Source organism: Melospiza georgiana, chromosome 4 (assembly GCF_028018845.1).
Source record: "Melospiza georgiana isolate bMelGeo1 chromosome 4, bMelGeo1.pri, whole genome shotgun sequence".
NCBI lineage: Eukaryota > Metazoa > Chordata > Aves > Passeriformes > Passerellidae > Melospiza > Melospiza georgiana.
This window is the reverse complement of record NC_080433.1, coordinates 41,196,479-41,217,282: the sequence shown is the minus strand read 5'-3', so window position 1 is coordinate 41,217,282 and position 20,804 is coordinate 41,196,479. Positions and strand designations below refer to the sequence as shown.

Genomic DNA, 20,804 nt, shown 5'->3' with positions numbered 1-20,804 from the left:
TAGTGACACATCCTTCTAGATTTTTTTTCCCCTACAAGTTCTGGAGAAAGTTTCTTTCTCACAAGATGGTTTTGCTGCAATAGGTCTTCTCCCCCACCCTCCCACACCTTTGGGTTGAATGGAATTTTGTGTAAAGAGGAGAAATGCCCTGCAGTGAGGCTGGTTTTGGTCTGAGATCTGCCTGAGAAGAACTGTACTTTTGCGGAGTGCTAGGAAGGGGATGGGTGGCAGGTGTCTGTATGAAGTAATTTGGTTTGTATTTGGTTTTGAAAGTAACTTCAGTATCAGTTTGAACACATTTTTGCTTCAGAAAGTTAGTCCAGAGATCAGATGCCTGCAAATGAGAAGGTTCAGTGGGGAGGAGATGGAGAGTTGCTTGTTTCCCCCAAGGAACAGTCCCTTTTTGAAACTGTCTGAACCCCACTTTTTATTGGCTACCTCTTCATTTTGCATTCACATGATTCTGTTTACCACAGTTAGTTTTACTGGAGAGCAAATGTGCAATCCATTGTACCTACCCTATTGAAATGTCTCCCCTACAATGAACAGCTTTATCACTAGGCTGAGGAAGTTTTACTAATTCTTCAGGTGTTCCAGTAAGGATTGTCTTCCTTAACAATAAATAACTTTAATCTGGCATTCTGGTTTGTAACAGTGCCAGTTGCCTCAACATCTGCTGCCTCAAGCTCATTGCAAACAATTACAGCATGAAAGAAAATATAAACTTCTTCCAATAAAGCAGCAACAATAAATAAAATCTACAATAAAACCCCTGTATTAAATTCCATAAGAAGATTTGCTGTATGTCTCTTAGATTCTATGGAGGTGAATGATTAATATATTTATAGTGGAGTTATTTGGTGGAAGTTTATTGCAACTAAGTTTTCTACTTCATTTTTTCACATTCTGACTGCATTTAAACGCACTTAAAATGATCAGACATGTTCTGTCCTTTTTGAAAGATCCATGATACTTCCTTAATTCTGCTTGGAAAATTCTAATCAGATAGCTACATTGCTAGAGATTTTTTGCTGACTAGTTCACAAGTTGAATGTGTTACCCATAATAGAGGAAGAAAGTGCTCTCTGAGCAGAGATTATTGAAATTGCACAGCAGACAAACTTTTTGGTTTGGGTGGAAAATTGAGCTTGAACAGAAAGTTCACTGGTAGAACCCTAAGTTAATTTCTGTGGGATCCTGTGGTGTTCAATAGAATGAGTGATAGTTGTTGTAAAATTGAGGCAAAATAATCTGAGTCATCAACTACAAAATTGCTTAGCAATTCTACTGGCTCTGGATTATACCTTGCCCCAGCCATAGAGGGTTTTATCTGGTCCAGTTTGGAGCAAGCATCTGGTTTCACTGAATAATTTCTAACACTGAATTTCAGAGGCAGGAATTGGTGCTAGTCTTGCAACTATTAATTGTCCTCTTGTGCCTTTGAAGTAATTCATTTAATGCTTTTACAAAAAGAAAATATTACTTAAATTGTTGCTTCATGTGTCCATTTCTTAAAATTTTAGTTTGACAAATACAGAAAACTTCTGTTTGATAAACAGCATATGCTGCATCATGTGCAGTCTTTCAGAGTAGAATGTGTAACTTACCACTGATCATGTCCTGCTATTATTGATATTAATTACTGTAAACACATGTGTCATTATTCAGATGTGGTAAACAAGGCTACCCTAGCTGCAAGTAATTTTGGTTTTTTAGAAGCCACAACCTTCTAAAAGCCTAGTGAGCAATTAGTGGTCTTACTATTAATGATCAAAAGACCAAATTTTAGAAACTGCAGCCCTGAAATCTTTAAGATGTAAGGATAAAAATTAAATCTGTGCACTTTCTGTGGAAGTTAATAATTTTTATATGTAGTATGCTTTTAATTGCTTAATACTGTACAGGGGACACCTGCAAGTTACTGGCTGCCAAAAGGTAAGGCATGAATTTTTATGAATTACACTGTAATTCAGCATTTTGCACAGAAGCTCTAGTACGTGCCTCTTTTCTCAGCTGCTCTCATAATTCTGTGTGTAAAATCAAACTCAAGACAAGTTTGGGCATAAGCTTATTGCATTAGGTAAAAAGCATGGAAGTGATAGGAGCCAGATGAAAAAGGACAAAGAGAAGAAAAAGATGCATTGCCTCAAAAAGTCCTAGCATTTTCTTTTCTGTAATACTCTAAGACCACACTTTGTCTGTGAACTGTCTTAATAACAATTGTGCATGATGAAAGCCTTAAAAACATTACCAAGATTATTGTTCTTTGTGCTCAGAGCAGGTATGTCAAGTTGCATAATGGTTTATACAATGTGCCTAAAAGCAATGCCTTTTGACTGTAAGTACATAAATAGTTTGGGAAAACATACAGTTATACCTATATTAGTCTAGTTCTCAAGCATTTAATTCAGTTGTCAGCCAAAGGTGCAAAGGCTTGTTGGAAATTTAATGTTAAACTGAACATTTGAGTCGAAATATTGGAAACCTCATTACATTGAGATTGCCCTAACTAGAACCTAGTTAAATTTTCAAGGCTAGAAATTAACATTACTTCTTTCTGAAACTGCAGTTGTTGTCTATTCTGCTCGAAAATAGAACTTTAATGTAATATGCCTGTCACAAGCATCTTGGAAAAGCTTACAACCTTCTCTGTGTATCTGGGCAAAAATAAGTGGATAATGCATTCATTTTCAGCAGTCATTTTTATTTTCTAATGGCCCTTTATTTGATTGGAAAAACAAACATGTTTTAATGCTAATAGTGTGAGAATAATTGTGATTAAAAATTCTGATGATCTGTGTATTAGACTTTTCTCTGAAGATTAGCCAGTTTTGATTGTGTTTGTGTGGACAGCTATTCTAATCAGCCCTGCATGTGAGCTGCTGGGGTGAAGTACATTATATTTTTTTTAACTTTTTACATTTCTTTTAATTTAAAAGTGGGCTTTGTCTTTAGGCAACAACAAAAAGCCCTTTGCTTTTGTGTTTTCCAAGGTTTAGAAAGAAAGTGCAGGTAAAAATACATTTACTCACAAATTGGTTTTCATTTTAATAAACTTACTTTGTTTTAATAGGACAGAATTCTGTTAGTGAAAGATTTTGAGCAATTTCTATTTGTCATTATGATAGTACAGATGACATTTCTGTTCATCGGGCTTTTCATTTGCCTGAAGCATAGACTTCCTACTTAGTATGCAGCATATTTATGCTGTACAAGGTAAATAAGTTGTTAAGTGTTTTATAACATAATCATAACTATATATTAAAATCATCAAATTGAAGACAGTTGGATTCCTATAAACAAAATTGAAGTGATTTGGGTTTTTTGTTTTAAATGGAATCCTAAAGTGCGAGAAAAACTGAATAAGATTATCCTATCCTATACTGATGACAACATTTAAGCTGGAAAGCAAAGAAGTTTAATTAGAAACACTTTGAGGTCTGGAAAATGTTACCTTTTTTTTTTTTTTAATACAACCATAATATGAAATGCTCATAACGTATGTTCCTCTTTAGCTTTTATTGTGGTAATACAAGTATGTTATCTAAAAATGCCCATCACAGTTTCCATATAAACTGAGTGATTACTAGGAGGCTTCTTAAGCATAAACCAAAGCCATTGATGCATGACCATTGGGAAAAAACGTCTAGATACACAGAAATTACAAGTGTAAGTACATTTTTGTGGGATGTTTTCCGCTGTTGTTAGGATCCTGACAGCCTCTAACAGTTGTAACACATGCTTTTGTTAACTTGCTGATCTGTAAACTGGCCTGCCCTGAACTTACATAAAGGCCAATGGTAGCTAGTTTTTCAGCATCAAGATGTAGCATGTGTCCATATATGGTTGTTTTGTTTTGGATAACTATATCTATAATATGCTGAGCAGTCTTGGAGGTTGAGATGAACAAGATGTTGAAGGGAAAAAAACTCCACTGGCTGGAGAACATTGATAGTAAAATTTCCCCTACTGAGAAACAAAGTAGACTGCTTGATGCTTCCTTCCTATGCCAAGTCTAGAACTCTTCCCTGACTCACAGCTGTGGGTTTCCTTAATGATACTGATGTCTCAATCCAGCAACAAACTGAGTAATTTCATGATATACTTGTGGATGAAGACTCCCACATCTGTCACCAATAAATAGGAAAAAAGAGGGTGTGAGAAACCCTTCCTTCTCTTTTTAATTTCTGGCTTTAAATGTACGTATCATGTAGTTTGCAATTTGAGATAGGAAAGTCTCCAGTGTTTCAAAATGCACAAGGTTAGATACATATAATTTCCATGCATATCCTCCTTTCACCAGGTGGGTTAAAGTGTCATCTGCTTTAGGTGTCCAGATGAGAGTATCCAAGTCTAAAAGAAAAAAAACCTAAAAAAAAAATATGCATGACCTAATATTTTTGTAGTATCATCAGCTGTTAAGGTGACCAGGTATTAAATCAATCTGGTTTTCTACCTTATTAGCATAATATATTATCCTCACCTGAGACTATATATAGATAGTGTTCAACAGAAACTATTTAATTCCTATTTACTGTTTTAAATGTCTTTATTTATTTATTCTTTCTTTGGAGGTCCTTTTTTTTCTGCAGGGTGTGTATCTTCCCTGGAAATCAATAATTTGTTAATTTGGCGAACAATGAATGAGGTCTCTGTTTAATGACATGTTAGTAAATAATAGGTATGGTGATTCTCTATTTGGTGTTAAGAACATACTACTCTTAAAAATGATGACTGAATACAAGGATCAGATCCACTCCCCTCCAGATCCTTGGTCTATTGTTCTTTGAATGTATATAGCTATTTATGTTGCCCATTCTTAAGGTAATTAAATAGGGACACAGATTCCCTTTGCAGCACATATGTCTAGGTCCATTTCTGACTAATACAACAGTGGTTGTATTAGCAGAAACTGTGCTCTGTGTTCAAATTAATACTGGCAGGGTGAATGTTTTCTTCTCCATTTCCCCTCTTAACTGTTTAAACTGAAAGCTGTTGTTGACACAAAAGCATACTTACTAAAATTGTTCATAAGCAGATTTGAAATTTAAGTGATGTACTTAACTTTTGTAGAGGAAAAGTTGCAGGGCATTTTTCCATTTTAAGAGCTTGCAAAGATGCTGGTTTTTTTATTTGTTTTCCAGCAGAAGTGAATGTTTTGCTTTCTGGTTTGAGGACACCAGAAATCCCTTTTAACTTTGAATTTTAGCTATTTTAGCTTTTTCATTCTGTCTGATCCGTACTACTTTGCAATACATCCTGTCATCTTGATCCAGAATGTTTTTTGCACCAAATTATCAGTACCTAGACAATTGACTTTTGTCTTAGCCAGCTTATGGGAGATCAGTGTCTTAGTTGTGGTTCATGTACTGTTTGTGACAAAATGCCAGACACAGCACATGCAAAATGCTGTTCTTTAGAGGCCTTGTAGTGTAGAGAACCAGGTAGAAACATGAGTCTCTCTCCATAACTGCTGCTTGTTTTATCTGAGAACACCAGATCATTCTGATAAAAATGTCTGTTTCCATGAGCCACTGAAGATTTTGTGTGTTGTCAATGGATAATAAGATGCAGTTGGCAGCAGTTGTCTCTCAGCATGTTCCTCCCCTGCTTTTTCCTTCCACCAGCAGTAAAAGTTCAAGAGAAAATTCTTGCTATCACTGCAGAAGGATAAAAAAGGGCATGACAGCAGATTACTTAGTGGCCACTGATCAGATGCAGCAGTCCAGCATGATTTTCTCTCATGCCTAGTGAGCCATTCTAGACCTAATATTCTGCTGTTTGACTACTCAGTCATTGTACCACCTATGTGTCTTCAGTTATCAAAGATAAATATCTGAATTTTTCACCTCTTTTAAACTCAAAATGCTGGCATGAAATATTCATTTGTGATTGATGTTTTGTGTCCTTCTTTAACTCAAAAGAAATTCTTAAAAGAAAAAGTGTCCTTGATTGCAGTTTTTAAAAACAATACACAATCTCTGTGTTTCTGGTAGGTTGGCCACATTTATTACAGTATTTATTCAATGGTCCTGGGGTTGTTTTGGAGCATCTACAGTATCAGACACAGCAGTAATTCCTTAAGAGCAAGATGGACTTTGGCAACATCTTTTCAGTGACTCTTTAAAGTGGGTATTTGAGAAGCATCTTGCACTTATGATTCTACTGGGGTAAAAATTGCCATAATTTCCTTAGAAGTACCCCAGCATCAACAAAATGCTCTTTCATCTCAGAATCTACTGCCCTGATTTCTGTAGTGTTGAGCAGAGAAGGTGATCTGTAAGCAGAGCTTTGAGGAAAACAATTTCTGATTTCCTTGCTTGTGTTTGGGCTGTTCTTTTTTCATACTCCTCTGCCATGCTGAACATACATTTGTGCTAGAGTAAGTGTTTGTGTATTAGTTTCTCTCTCTGTAACTTGATCATGTAGGAGTAAAATTGTCTTTTTGTGTTTGGGACTGTACTGCTATGGCATTTGCTGTATGTGTAGCCAAGATGATGAACAAGAAGGCAGTTCATCTTCTATGTCATTAAGATTTATTCTGTTTGGGGGTCCAGTACTGTATATGGTTACAGTAGTGTAATCCTGAAATACTACTCCAAATTATTTTGAGTCATTTGAAGATTCTATAGTTCTCTAATTTTAGAGAGGACTTTTTGATAAGTCCTTTTTGATAAGTCCCAGTGCTCTCCTTTAATTTTGGTACTTAAGGGAAAATCTGAAAAAATTGTCATCAGTGTAAACCAAAACCACCTCAGGCAACTAAATGCTTGCCTTGTGTTATTTCATTATTCATTAACTAATCTGTTATTCCTTTTCCCTCCTCCCCATGAGCACCTTCCCCCACCGCCCTCAAAACCCACTAAGGAAACAAGCACACCATGGTAAAATGCTAATAATGGGAATAATTCCAAATAGACCATAAAAGGCAGCATTTATAACCTCAATAGAAATGCCAGTCAGCTATTTTTGATGTAAAGCATCTGTCTCCAGAAGGAAATGAAGGCAGGCCTGTTTCTCCTTTCAAGCCTCTGAAGTAGTAGGTGGTGTCATTTGTTATACAGTGCTACAAGTCCCGTGTTATTGCAGTGGTAGCTGCTGCCTTTGTTAACGTACTGAAAAGTTTTATCAGCTGTCTTTAATAAAAGACAATCTATGTGAAGCAAAACTACAGCAAATGTCTCTTGCTCTCTAATCCTCTGACCATCCTTTTTAAATGCCAGAGAGCAATGCCACTGATGAACAATCTTGCAAATGTGCAAAATTCTTATTTTAGAATTTTAGACTGTTAGAATAAACCATAAATGTTGGGGCAGCTGTTATCCTAGAAAGTTAGGGAGCAGTCTTTCCAAAATCCTGTGCACTTCCTTATTTGAAATGTAAAGAAGTTAGAATGTTTCAGTTCATACCTGAAATGATTTATCAGTTCACATTTTCCATGGATACCTTTGTGTAGAACATTAATGGCCTAGAATCCTAGAATTTGTTTGGCCTGCAGGAAATCACAAATGATGTGTAGAAGTAGGAAAATTTCAATTAAAAGGTATGCAGTTTGTTGATTTTATTTGGTTTTGTTGCTTGCTCTTGTGAAATTATGTATCAAATTAAAGACATGATGGTAGGAGAGTTTCTTAGCTAGGCATATGGTCTTACATATATGGTGTTCTTGATTAGTCCCATACACACACCATATTTTCAGGAGGGTATGGAGGAAATGGGGAGGAATTCTGGAAGCCATATGAGTTATTTCCTGCACAGTAAGTTTTGTGAATGCTGTAGAATTAGCCCTGAGCACATTTAAACATGTGTCTCATTTCTATGAGTTTTTCTAGGTTTAAGATATTTTTAGTCCTTATCCGTTGTAAGCTTTGTGTCAGTGCAAACACGCACATAGTTATTCAATTCAAGTGAGGTGACAGCTCTGTGTCAATAACTTCAGGAAAGCTTTTTCATTCATGAACTATCATTAAAGAAAGAAATAGGATGACTAGAGGGAATGGACATTCCTACTCATGATTTGAGAAAATTCTCTCAAACAAGCTGAAGTCTAATAATGAATTAGATGTGGGGGGTATTTAGACAGTCATCAGTGTACATGGGAGTTGATTTCCAAGCATTCTTCACTTTAATAACATCAGTTAGCACCCTGAACATCTGCAATTAAGGAGTATATTATTTAATAACAAAACAGTCTGCAAGACTGGCATTTCAAAGATGGAGCTATGAAAATATGGCTGCCAATATGAGTTACTTGTAGCATAGATTACGTTTCAGGGGCCTACTTTCCCTTCTTTTGAAGAGTATTGAACTGATAAAACTATATAAAACCCAGCTGGGATTTTTGTTTGTTTGATTCACAGTAGAATGACTTACAGAAGGTGGAAAAAATCTGTCAGGGTAAGGCAAGAAAAAGTAAATCTAAAAATTACATCTTCAGATTCCGCTTCATTAGCATTGTGATGTTTACAATAAGGAGAGCTGAACTAATTTTGTTTTGCTTAATTTTGAAACTCTGTAAGCCATTTGTTCTGAAAATTTGATGCATCACAGTTCTTTATGAGACTTTGTGATGTGTGTATTACTATGTTAAAAGAAGCAAGAAGAAAGCTGAGAAAATATTAATATATAGTATGAGAATATACAGCATTGGAATTATCTGAACAACATTTCCACCACAAAATTTGGGTTTTGGACATAAGAATTATAGGGATTTTGTTGGAGCTTGCTTAAAAAGGATAAGAGTAATGAGTTTTACTTTGTAGTGGAGAGCCTTGGAACGAAGGTAAGTCTTCCTCATCGTAATGATTTCCTATTGCCACATCAGTCTGGGAGACCAACTGTAGTACATATTTTCTTGACCTTCTACCTAATGTATTTTCATACAATCATCAAATGGTTTGAGTTGGAAGGGACCTTGAAAATCATCAATTCCAATCTTCCTGCCTTGAGCAGGGACATCTAGACCAGGCTGCTCAGAAGCCCATCAAACCTGGCCTTGAACACTTCCACAGCTTCTCCGGGCAACCTGTTCCAGTGTCTAACCACTTTCCTGAAGTTATTGTCACTGGAGAGCTCCTAAAGCACACCAATACACCCTCACAGTCATCTGAAATTGATATGCCATTCACATTTTGAATATTATTTTGAGCAGAACGCTGATGAGTGGTGGCTTGAAACACTTATCCTCTGATGCAGAACTATGTGACTTTGAAAGTGAGTTTTCCTAAAGCTCATAGAAACTTAGGCTGACCTGAGAGTGAGAACCATAGTGAACTTTGTGTGGTATTTTTTTCCCATTTTTCTTTAAAATGCAAAGCACTGGTTTGACAAGTGCCTTTACTGTGCTCTCACTAGGATGTAAATACCTTGCTAAGAGATAGGTTAGACTCTTCAGCTTCATAAATCTGCTTTTCTGCCCTTGTAATATTTGTTAATTCCAGTGACCGGCATGCTATTATCATGAAGAACCTGATATTTCATAATGGAATAACCTTGAGATGAAAAAAATAAAAACAAGCTAAGCATTTTGTCTTAGCTAAACATGAAAAAAATTCTAGTAACATAAGATTTTAAATTGATTTGTTAGAAAATTTTAACATTTTTGTTATTAAAATAGCATTTTTCCACTGCTGTTAATTTTATTCAATCATTCCTTAAGAAATAATTGCCACAACCTGAATCTAAATGGATATCCTAGAACCCCTGGACATCCCTAGAATCTGAGAGCAGGCTGTATTTCTTACCAGTTACAATTAAGACAAAGAGAAGAAAGGGATAAGTTCCAATTATTATTGTGTTAATTATTCCCAATGATTATAAACTCTTTATTGGCAAGGGGTTTGATTAAAATTAAATTCTTGTTGCTAATTCACTCTTGGATTACTTTAATTTTCTCTTGGAATCTGTGTTATGCCAACATTACCACATTTAAAGCTTTTTGAGTTCTGTGTTTTCTCATTAAAGAGAGAAGTCTTATGTCTGTAGGCACTAGAGCTTGACCTGTTTAAAGCACAAACTACACAGCAGCTGTTCAGAAACTTTTTCTTGTTATCTGTATTTGCTTAAATTACTAAATTGCTTCCATGAAAAATCAGCAAACATAAGGGAGTAATTTAAGTGGAAGAAGATTGTCTAAAAAGAAAAATTGAAAATATTTGTAATATTCCTCCTTCTTTTTTTTTTATTGGTACCAGTATCCAGCTGCCCTAATGAATCTTGGAGCCATTCTCCATCTGAATGGCAAACTGAAAGAGGCTGAAGAAAACTACCTCCTTGCTCTTCAACTTAAACCTGATGATGTCATCACCCAGTCCAATCTTCGCAAATTGTGGAATATCATGGAGAAACAAGGTTTGAAAACATCCAAAACATGATGTGAAAACTCTGAACTACTTTACCTTAGAGTGATTAAACCCAAGAACTTGAACTTCCACAGAGTTGTCAGGTCAGAGAACTTGCTGGACTTGACTGCAAGGATCTGAGGTCCTAATTGCTGCTAGGAGAGGCTATTCTGCTAGAGAAATAGAAAAAGGGAGACTTTGAGGGATTCATGAAGAACTTGTTACGCAGCAAATGTATTTGGAACAATGGCACGTGAGAGAAGTTGTTTCAGTATATTTGATAAATAATTGCAAATCCCATATTGCTTACTTTTGGGTGGGTACTTGAAATGTATGCTGTCATAGAAATATGAAGGGAAAATCACACAGTATACACTAAACCATATGGGAGTTAAAGTGGTAATAGTAGGTCAAAGTATTTTGCTGGTACTGTAACTCATTAAAATGTGTACTAAATCCAGTGTGTTTGCAGTTTGTCTTAATGCTGCTGTATCTCACTTTTGAACCACTTGCTAGCCAATTTCACAGCTTACATGGCCCATTTTTTTCAAACCTGTCACATGATTAGATGACGGCATTGCAAGTTGTTTACTGAGAGTATGCCTGTTACTTCAGCTTCTTAGCTAATAGTGCATTTTTCTTGAGATACACAGTCAAATTTCTGTGAGGTAGACAGAATGACCAAGAAGCTGTCTGCATTCTACATCTGATGTAGTATGCAGGCTAGTAAAAAAAGGACCAGAGGTGTGATTTAGTAATACAGGCAAGAGGGATGTTGGCCCTGATACCAAATCAGTGTGGTCAGACTGTCATCTTAGAAAAAAATAATTGGTATTATAGAATAATGTGTTTGACTCTCTTTACTTTGCTATGAGATAAATCCAACTTTAAATTGGACTCTGCATATTATGTTTTTGCAATTACTACTTAAAATGGGATTTGAAAATATTAGTGGGTAGGTAAAATGAGGCTTCATGAGCACCTCAGAGAAAAAGGAATGTTATGCATTGATGAGGATAGCAAATAACTGAAGAGACTCGATTTGATCATGCTTCAAATAGTGTAGATTGAGAGGAATCAGTAATGGTGATTGCCAGTTACTATTTGTATTTGTTAGTGTTTTAAACAAACCCATTCAGATTCTAACCAAATATTAGCATTCTGTTTGTATTCTGATACATGCTAGCAGCAGAGCTGTCAAATATCTAAATATGCTTTTTGGTGAGGTTCAATTTATTTCTGTTTCAGAATGATTTAGCCTCATTACTGTTTTAGTCTTCAATCTTAAATGTCAAAATAATTTATTTTAAATCGAAGTATTTGAAGCTTTAGTAATTCTTTTTTCCAGGCCATTTGTTAACTGCTTTCTTTCTTTGGAATAAGTATTATTGTTTGTAAGAAAATTTACTATTTCATTTAATGGCCCTTTGGTATCTGCTTCAGTATTCCTTTCATAAAGATAGATAAAATGTTGAAGTGGTAGAGCACCTTGAACTGAAGCTTCTTCAGGATCTTCTGCTAAAAACTCTTTATTACTGAAAAGGGGTTTGGGGTTTTTAGTTTATGTATTCCTTTTTAACTGTTGAGCACCGTTCCAACAAAAATGTAGAGAAGAACACCTTGCTGTATTTATTTATTTATTACTTGACTGCAGCAATGTTACCTGTCATTAACATAACAGTCTCTAATGTTGCTATTTCCTTTATTTGGTTTTACTTGCATTTGTTTTGTGATTATTGTATGTACCGAATGGGAAAGGGAACACTTCAGTTATACTCTACCTTCTTGGTCATTCTACCCTTACACTTGGATTTTAAATCTGTATTGAAATAGATTGGGGAATAGCTGTTTCAAAGTCAGTATAGTAGAAAAACTGTAGTTATGTGTATTTCCTTTTCTTTCCTCTTGCTCACTAAAATACCATAAGTTGCTAAGTTTACAACTGGCCCACCAGAAAGGCCAGAGGGGCAAGATTGTTTGGTTTTGTGGAGTGTGTCAAGTTTTTCTCAAATAATGTTCTTGCTGGAAAAGCAAAACTGAAGGATCAAAAGTTGAATTTCTACTTGATCGTTGAAACCAGTGTTAGAATACAATGGTAGCTTGAACTTATTCTCCTGCTTTACTGACTTTCTGGGAAAAGGTATAGAAATAGATAGTAACTGTAACTGAGCTTGGTATAGAACTGTGGTATCCTGCAGCTTTATTTGCTCAACAGCCATCAAACTTTGATGGCTTCTTGGTCTTAATCATTCACCAGGTTATTTGTCTCCTTCAACTTGTACTTTTTCTTGTTCGTTAATTTTTATTCATTGCACAAAAAGGGGGAAGAGGGGAGCACTCCTGTGATATGGTGTCATGCTTGCATTGATAACTGGTTTTGTTTGTTTCTTTAAAAAAAAAAAACAACAACAAAAGAAAAGAAAAAGAAAAAAGGACTACCATAAATTTACCAAGAATGTCCCTGAATACATTTTTTTAATATAGGTCTGGGCTTGATAACTTTCTTCTTTTGGGATAAATTTAAAACATGTTTAAAATATGTCTCTCTGCTCAGGGATTTGTGGTGGATTATTGCAGACAGTGCTAAAAAAAGAAAAAGAGAAAAAAGAGCACAAGACAAGTTTACTAAATTAAAATTTTATTTTTTGAAAAACTGTTATTTGTATAAATTATCAGATTTGTAGGCTTTCCTTTTTGTAGAAATAATTGTTTATGTGCCAGATAAAAGAATTTCAATTTTGTTTTCAATAATAAAGCATTGATAACTAATATCCTGTGTATTCCTTTGTGTTACTGTAACAGCACTCTGAGTTTTTTAATTGTTCTAATTTAATAAGTAATCTATTATTTTGTGTGTGGGAGAACTGGATAGTGTAAAATACAACATGTCACGTTTGGCTTTCTTCTAAACTCTATTGGAATTAGACTTCAGGGATATTTTCAAAAAGGTTCCCTGAAAGCATTTTTTAATATTTGTACTCACTAAATCTGGCCAAAGGGATATGATAACTATCATATTTGATTATTGTGTCTAAACTCTGTAGGAATAAAAGCTGATTAATATATTTACAAAATACTTTTATATTACCATACAAACATGATGTCAGTAAAAATGGTGTTAAAATGTAATTGGTTACAAAAGCTGAAGAAAAGATTCTGCCTACATGCAAGATCTTTTGCTTGTATGAGGTCACCTTTTCCTCATGCTGCGAAGTCATATGGTGAGTTCAAATCTTCTGCCTTCCTGTGCAGAGCTGTTATGAACTGACATGGTTCTTTTGCCTTTTGGCTGTCTTTTAATCTTCTATGGACAGAGCCTTCTTAGCTCAGTGCAGCACTAATATTCTTATATCTGCCTATTTCTGTTGCATTCGGCTCCTGAGCATTGATAGACTTGCTCTATGATTGAAAACCATGCGTGGGCATGAACAGAGCAGTCTTTTGGTCACTGAGTTGCAAATCCACCTGTCATGACATATTTTTATTGAAGGTCACACCTCACCTTCAGACATTCCTTGCCTGAGGAGATGTTTATAAGCAGCAGGTGATGAAGGCAGAGTGTGCAAAGAATCATCTGAACTGTGTCACTTGTTTCTTGTGGAAGCAGAGTCTAAGCATGGGCTTGAGCTCCTGCTCTGGCCCCTTAGCAACGAACCCTTCTGCATGAGACCCTGTTCTGTCTGCCTCGTGCTCTGCTTCCAATGTTTCTGTTCTTCCAAGAATCACACTTTCAGATACTTGCTATGTCTCCATTTCTGTTGAAGGCACATGACAGCTGTCTGGTGATTTTTTTAGTCCTGCTTTCACAGACTCATCCGAATTTGCACTTGGTAGCTGGTATGGATGGCTGTATCAGTTCTGGGATTTCAGCTAGGATGAAGGTAAGGCACTGAATTATTCTGTGTAAGCATACCAGCTCATTTGGATCTGGCTTGGCACTCTGTTGTAGGCATTCCCATAGCAGTTCTGCCTGACAGAGGTGAATGCTGGTAGCATGGGAGAGACACTCCTTCAGTTCACATCTGATAATAGGCACCAGCAGCTGAATTACGATCAGATAGGCTCCCTTAGGTAGGCTGATCCTGCAATTTGAAAAGTCCCTGCCTTGTTTCACACAGATACTGAACATTTAACCTCCCTGAGATTCAGCATTGTGACATTGAAAGAATGTGCTTAGAGGAATAGAATACATCTGATGTTGTGAGGGGATATTATGAGGGAGGCTGGGAGCAGAGCCTCCCAGCATTTTGAGGGAAATTAGTAAACCTTTAGAGGGACGAGCAAAGAATGAACCCTGAGATCAAATTATTCTAGGATAAACTATGGAAAAGTGTATGCATCAGTAATTTTTTTTTTAAATGCCACAAAACAAAGCCCTAAAGCTATATAGACGTGTAAAAAGTTGTAAGTTCTTCTGCTAAAATAATGAATTCAAACCAAATGTTGCCAACAGGAAAGGCTGGCATTGGAACATAGTATTATAAAGTTCAAGACATAAAAATATATTCCCCATTGTGCAGGTTTTGGCTGAGATAGAGTTAATTCTCTTCACAGTAGCTAGAATAGTGCTGTGTTTCTGATTTGAGCTATAAAATGTCACAGAGATGTCACAGGGATGTTTTAGCTATTGCTGAGCAGTGCTCACACAGCATCAAGGCCTTTTGTGCCCCTCACACTTCCCCACCAGCCAGGGGGCTGGGGGTGCACAAGGAGCTAGGAGGGGACACAGCCAGGACAGCTGACCATGGGGATATTCCAGACCCTATGGCTTCCTGCTCAGCAGTGAAACTGGGGTGGAGTTTGGCAGGGGGCAGCTGTTGCTCGGGAACCGTCTGGCTATCAGTTGTCTGGTGGTGAGCAATTGTTTTTCACTTGTATCGCATGTGTTTCTTGGGCTTTATTTTCCTCATGTTTTTGTAATATTCCGTTGATATTATTATTATTATTATTATTATTATTATTATTACTACTACTACTACTACTACTACTACTGCTACTACTACTACTGCTACTACTACTACTACTGTTCATTTTCTTCCAGGTATTACATTTATTTAAATTTTGATTATTAAATCTTTCCTAAATCAGTATATGCTCTTTCTTACATGTATTGTTCCAATTCTCTCCTCCATCCCACCAGGAAAGAATGAATGAGCTCTGAGGTGCTTAATTTAATTTCCAGCAGTGGTTAAACCATGACACCTAAGAAAGGCTGAATGTGTGACTCGAGTTATGCCCCTTTATTGGAAGACATTTGAAGTTGTACTTTTATTCACATTTCAAGTCAATGTTTCTCCCTTCTCTTAAAGAAATTCTTTATCTTATTTACCCCGTTCTTGTGGACTCTCTTTAGTGGTACCACAGTTCTAGAGCTGGACAGCTTTGAAGGTTATGTATGAGGAAGCATTTCAGAAGGGCATAAACACCACAGTGCACCTTCGAGAAAGGTTTAAGATGAAATGGATTAAATCATTCACTCTTGCTGTACACTCAAATTATTTTTTTATGTAATTTCAGTGACAAAGCCTAGTTTTACTTACTAAAGTTATTGAGCTTAAAAGTGTTTATGTGTAAGGCTGGAGATTAAATTGTTTATACATACAAATCTCTATCTGTTTATGTGCATTTAACCACAGATTTGTTTTAAAAACATCTGAGATTTTCTTTTGAAGAAACAAGTGCAGAAGCCATGTTGTGAGAAGATATGGGGTTTTCTTCATTTGATAGAGCTGTGTGTGAGCCTGTCTTTTCTTGCATCACTGGTCCTGTAGTTGATGACATTCTATTTCTATATGAATATTTTTGGGTTTTCTCTCTTGCAGAGTTTCAATAGTTTAAGTTACAGATTCTGTTTAGAGCTAGGTAGAAATGGAGCTTTGATGGCTAAACTTGAGTTCAGTTTTGATTTCAGTAATTATTTAACCGAGGTGAACAAGTTTTTCAACCCAGTAATACAGTGGTTTACAGCAACAGGCAGTCCTGGAAAACAGTGGTTGTATGAGAGTCTTTGTTGGTTCTTCTCTAGGTTTTTTCCCCTCCTGTCAGCAAAACATTTTTTATCCTCTTCTGGAGAAATATTTTATTTTGTCCCTTAATTTTCTTGAAAACAGATGTTCCTGCATGCCCAGTATTTTTCTTTATTACAATGAGAAATTAGCTTTTCATAGAATGGATTTCTTTATTATTTGGTCATGTTTGTTGCAACCACAACCATAAGTTTCTCTACAGTACATGAGTGTATAATTCAGTGTATTGTTCGTTATATTAAATCAATTCCCTCTTCTGGTTTATACTGATATGCAAAGCAAATCATTGCCAAAGTGACTCATTTCTGCACACCCACAGTTTCTGGAATACAGCATTGCTTTTCGTATTGTGATAGAGAACATTTTTTTATGACAACATGAAGATGTAAGATGGTAGAGTAGGACTCTTCTTTTTTTCAGTCACCATTATCTCATAGTTTTTAGTCCTTTTCCTTAATGAAATAATTTAACAATGATTTTTTAAAAAAATTAAACATACTATTAATAGCAATAGAGCTCAATGAATGGCACTTAGGCCTTCAAATTCGTGGACAGAGTGTAGTAGCTCTGTCATTAAAATCTATTATTTTAATTACTATTCTTCCCTCCAAAATGCCATTTCTCTATGAAGTTTTAGTGGCAATTATCTTTTAGCTATATAACTGTTTCTTGATTTTTTAAAAAATGGAATATGTCTCCTGATAGTTCTCATTAATTGAAAGAGTCTTTAGATATTCCTGCATAGAAAATTTTCCTCCTTCTCCTCTGTTAGTTGTATGAATTATTTAGAGACCAGAAAAGGAACAACTTTCCCTGAAGCAAAAGGCAGAGAAGACCTTTGCTTGAGCTTCTACACCAGTTTTATGCCTTTTAGCCAAAGCCCAAAAGAAATAAAATTTGTTTTGATTCGGTTTGGTTTGGTTACTTACAATTGGCTCCAGCATTCTAAGAATAATTTGATATCCAATTGATGGTTTTGCACTTCATTGTGCTAAAGACACTCTTTACATTCATGTGAACAAGTGTGTGTCCCACTGGCACCATCATAGCCTGATATTCTTCTGTCAGGTCTGCAGACATTTACCCAATTCATTCTGAATCAGTTATTTACTCTAATGTTTATTCTGATTGATATGAAACCTTCCTCTCTGACATAGGAAGAAAAAAAAAGCCATGTGAAATGAGATGGGTACTGTTTAGGATTTTTGTGAACTCTCAATAGTGATACATAAATGTAAATTAGAGGGGACCATTAAGAAAGTAGATTTTTGTTTAACTCAATGAAGACCATGATTTTGAAAAGATAAGGAATCCCCTGCAAATAGGATTACTAAGACTTGTGAACAGATTTGTTACTCAAATACTTTTTATACTGATCAGTGTAATAATATTTACTGGAGTGCTGTTGTGCTTTGCTGTTTGCTTGATTTTTTCATCATAATTTAAAACTTACAATTTGTAAGTTAAGGTATAAGATTTTCAAAGTTATTGAAAAATTACTTATTAAGGTGTCATCAAATCAATATTTCGCATCTTCCGAGGGAAGCTTAGGAATAAGAATAAGGAAGGGGAAATCTTGTGGTTGTATTTAGTTACTTTTTTTAGCTTTGTTCCCATATAAATAAATAATTAGTTCTACAAAACCCTCAGAGTTCCACAGAAAACTGATGCATGCACCTGGGCCCAGGTAACCCCAAGTGAAGATAAAGAAACATATCTCACTTCTCCCTGGAAGAGGCACAAAATTATGAAGCAGGATCTTCACTCTCCAATCTTCACTCTGCAATCATGCCAGCTACAGCTTGTAGCTGTGCATGACATTACATGTACCATAATTTTGCTAATCCTGCCATCAGGTGAGCCCATCTGAGTCTCAAGATCAAGTCTGTTTCTGAAAGAAATGCATGAACTAAATGGTGGTCATCCCTGGAACACCTAGAATATAATACACTAAGTCTTAAAAATGGCTACTGGCAAGAGTTACATCAGAAAATTTTCTTTTGCACTGTTGCAGCCTTCTGGCACACAAAGCAGGGAGATGTGATGCATGTGGGTGTTCTTGGATTCCCAGATTGCCTTAGCAATCGTTTGTTGCATGTTTGTGAAGAGTTGCTCTCTAAGCAAGGTATGCTTAGGAAGATTACACAGGGTCTGCAAATGATGTACATAATTTCTACTGTAAATAACCTCTGGAAGTCAGCAAGTGCCCATTGACCATAGGGAGAGGCTGGGCTGGGAGAAACAGGCTGGACCTTGGTAGGTCCCCAAAGAATGGCCAGGGAGTGAGACAGGAGAGAGAAGCTGGCAATCATGCATGACTTCACCCATCTTATTAAAAAGTATAATATGAAAAGGACCACCTCTACAGATTATATGAATTTTGTTCCTTTTAGAGGTGGAATTCCAGCAACCTCATTAGACCTGTGGTATACAAAATACAGAACTGCAGCAAAACTGGACCAAAGCTTCCTGAAAGCATTTATAATCAAAGTGTACAAATGCAAAAGGATTTTTTTTTTAAATCAAGTATTATTACCTTACAAAGCTATGCAGTAGCTCAGACACCATGGTAAGCTTACTGTTCTCATTTGCTAGAGGGTTCAAAAACATGTTGTCTGTTGGTTTGGCTTTTTTTCTACCTTCAAAATTGTAAAGTAGCCGTAACAACTCACTAACATCTAAAGAAAAAGCATGGAAGAAATCCCCATTTTAGTCCTTATTATAGAAATGCCAATTGATATTTGGGCTCCTAGAAATTTGGGTTGAAAGGCACTACATGCCTACATTTTTGGACAAATCCCAAACTGACATACTCATCTTGACTGTTCGCTGGTTAGAATCTCAGGAAGTGGCGAGATGAAGAGATTATCTCTGAAACTTCCTTAACCTTGGTCATCCCACAACTCCACTCCTACCGTTGGCTCCTGTCCCTACCTGCCCTGCCATATTCATTGCAGACAGTTCTGTCCTGAGAGCAGTGGGTTGTTCCTTCCAGCTGGCTGGAAAGTGCTATAGCTGGACTGTATAAATAAAAGTAATTAGTTTTTCTGCTTCATTCAAGGGACTATAAGGAAGAATAACAGGGTACACAAATCTAACTTTTATATAAATTGCTTCATTACAGGGTTAATAGTTTTTTAATACGCACCTCTGGTTTTACCTCTTAAATGACAAGAAAAGACAGTAATACCTAAAACATAACATTGCCTCAAACATTTCAGATCAGAAAGACTGAGAAAGCTGTAGAAATGATAGATTAACTTATTCTGAATACGCAGCATCACTTGGTGTTGGATTTCTACTCTTAATTCAACATTGGAAATGATATAACCATACTCTCTACGTCGTAAGAGGAATTGTACAGGTTCCAGCCATCTGTTAAATTAAACATTGATGATTACTAAGAGCATGTGGAGCAGACCCAGTACAAGGGGGATGCTAACTCTGTGCACATACCTAAGCCCTGGAGCCTACTTGATGCACAAGGTTGGATACCCAATTAGAAGTGCTGAAGGGTGGGCTTTTTTTAGTGGAGTGTCACTCACTGCAAAGTTCAATGGCAAAGGTTTGCTCCAATCCTTCTATATTAGATACAGTATATCTTGTGTCTGAAATGCTGGAAAAGGTCCAGGTAGTTATATCTTTTAAATAAATTTTTTAATATGTTGGCACTTTTCTGGCAGTAATTTCCCCTGCCAGACATTTCTGTCTTGGTGGTACTTTGAAACTAGGAGAGGGCAATAAATCTCTTGAGGAGAGAAGTTTTGATTGCTAACAAAATCCTAAGAGAACAAGACATAGCCAGTATATGTGGCAAACCTGGAAAAAATAAATAAACATGCTGTTTCAAACAGGAAACTTCTCAAGGGTCCTTCTGCTTGAGGGCCTGCTCCCAAATAACAGAAATTGTTGCTGTAGTGTTTCTGCTGCTTTTCAAACAGTGTGCTGCTGGTTTTCATTTACTTGGCTTGTAAGGAAGACATTCTGTCCCAGTTGAAGATGATAATGTTTTTGTCGTTGACTTAAGTGGCTAAAATTTCACTGTAGAAAACTATTTGTGATAAGGACTTACTAACATTTTTGTGCTGGTTCTGCTGTTTATTTTTCTGATCTCCTAGCATGGTAAAAATTACTCTTACACATTCTTTGTTCAGCAATAGAGACATGAAGTGGTCTTTACACAAGAAACCACCTAGGTACACTGTGTTTGTGTACACTCAGGCAATGTGCAGTTGTGTTATTTAAGAGCATCAAGACAGAAGCTGCTTTAAAACATCAGTGCTGGAGCAGAGAAAGGCTGGACACAACCACTGAGTTGTTGTTTTACTCTGCAAGATCACATTACCAAATTATAACAAGGATGCTTTGCAAAAGAAATTTTTTTTCTTGTATGTTTGGGAAAATAAAATTTATTGAAAGATATATTCCCTCCAAATGC

General features: G+C 36.2%; 1 protein-coding gene across 1 annotated transcript in view; it reads left to right on the top strand.

Annotated features, from left to right (window-relative positions):
- The window catches only part of TMTC2 (transmembrane O-mannosyltransferase targeting cadherins 2), a 236,016-nt gene extending 222,929 nt beyond the window's left edge, over positions 1-13,087 (top strand). Inside the window, exon 12 of the mRNA XM_058023162.1 lies at positions 10,194-13,087. Coding sequence (XP_057879145.1) covers positions 10,194-10,373 — 180 coding nt within the window. The 3' untranslated portion in view covers positions 10,374-13,087. The remainder of the gene's footprint in view (positions 1-10,193) is intronic.
- The last annotated feature ends 7,717 nt before the right edge of the window (positions 13,088-20,804 follow it).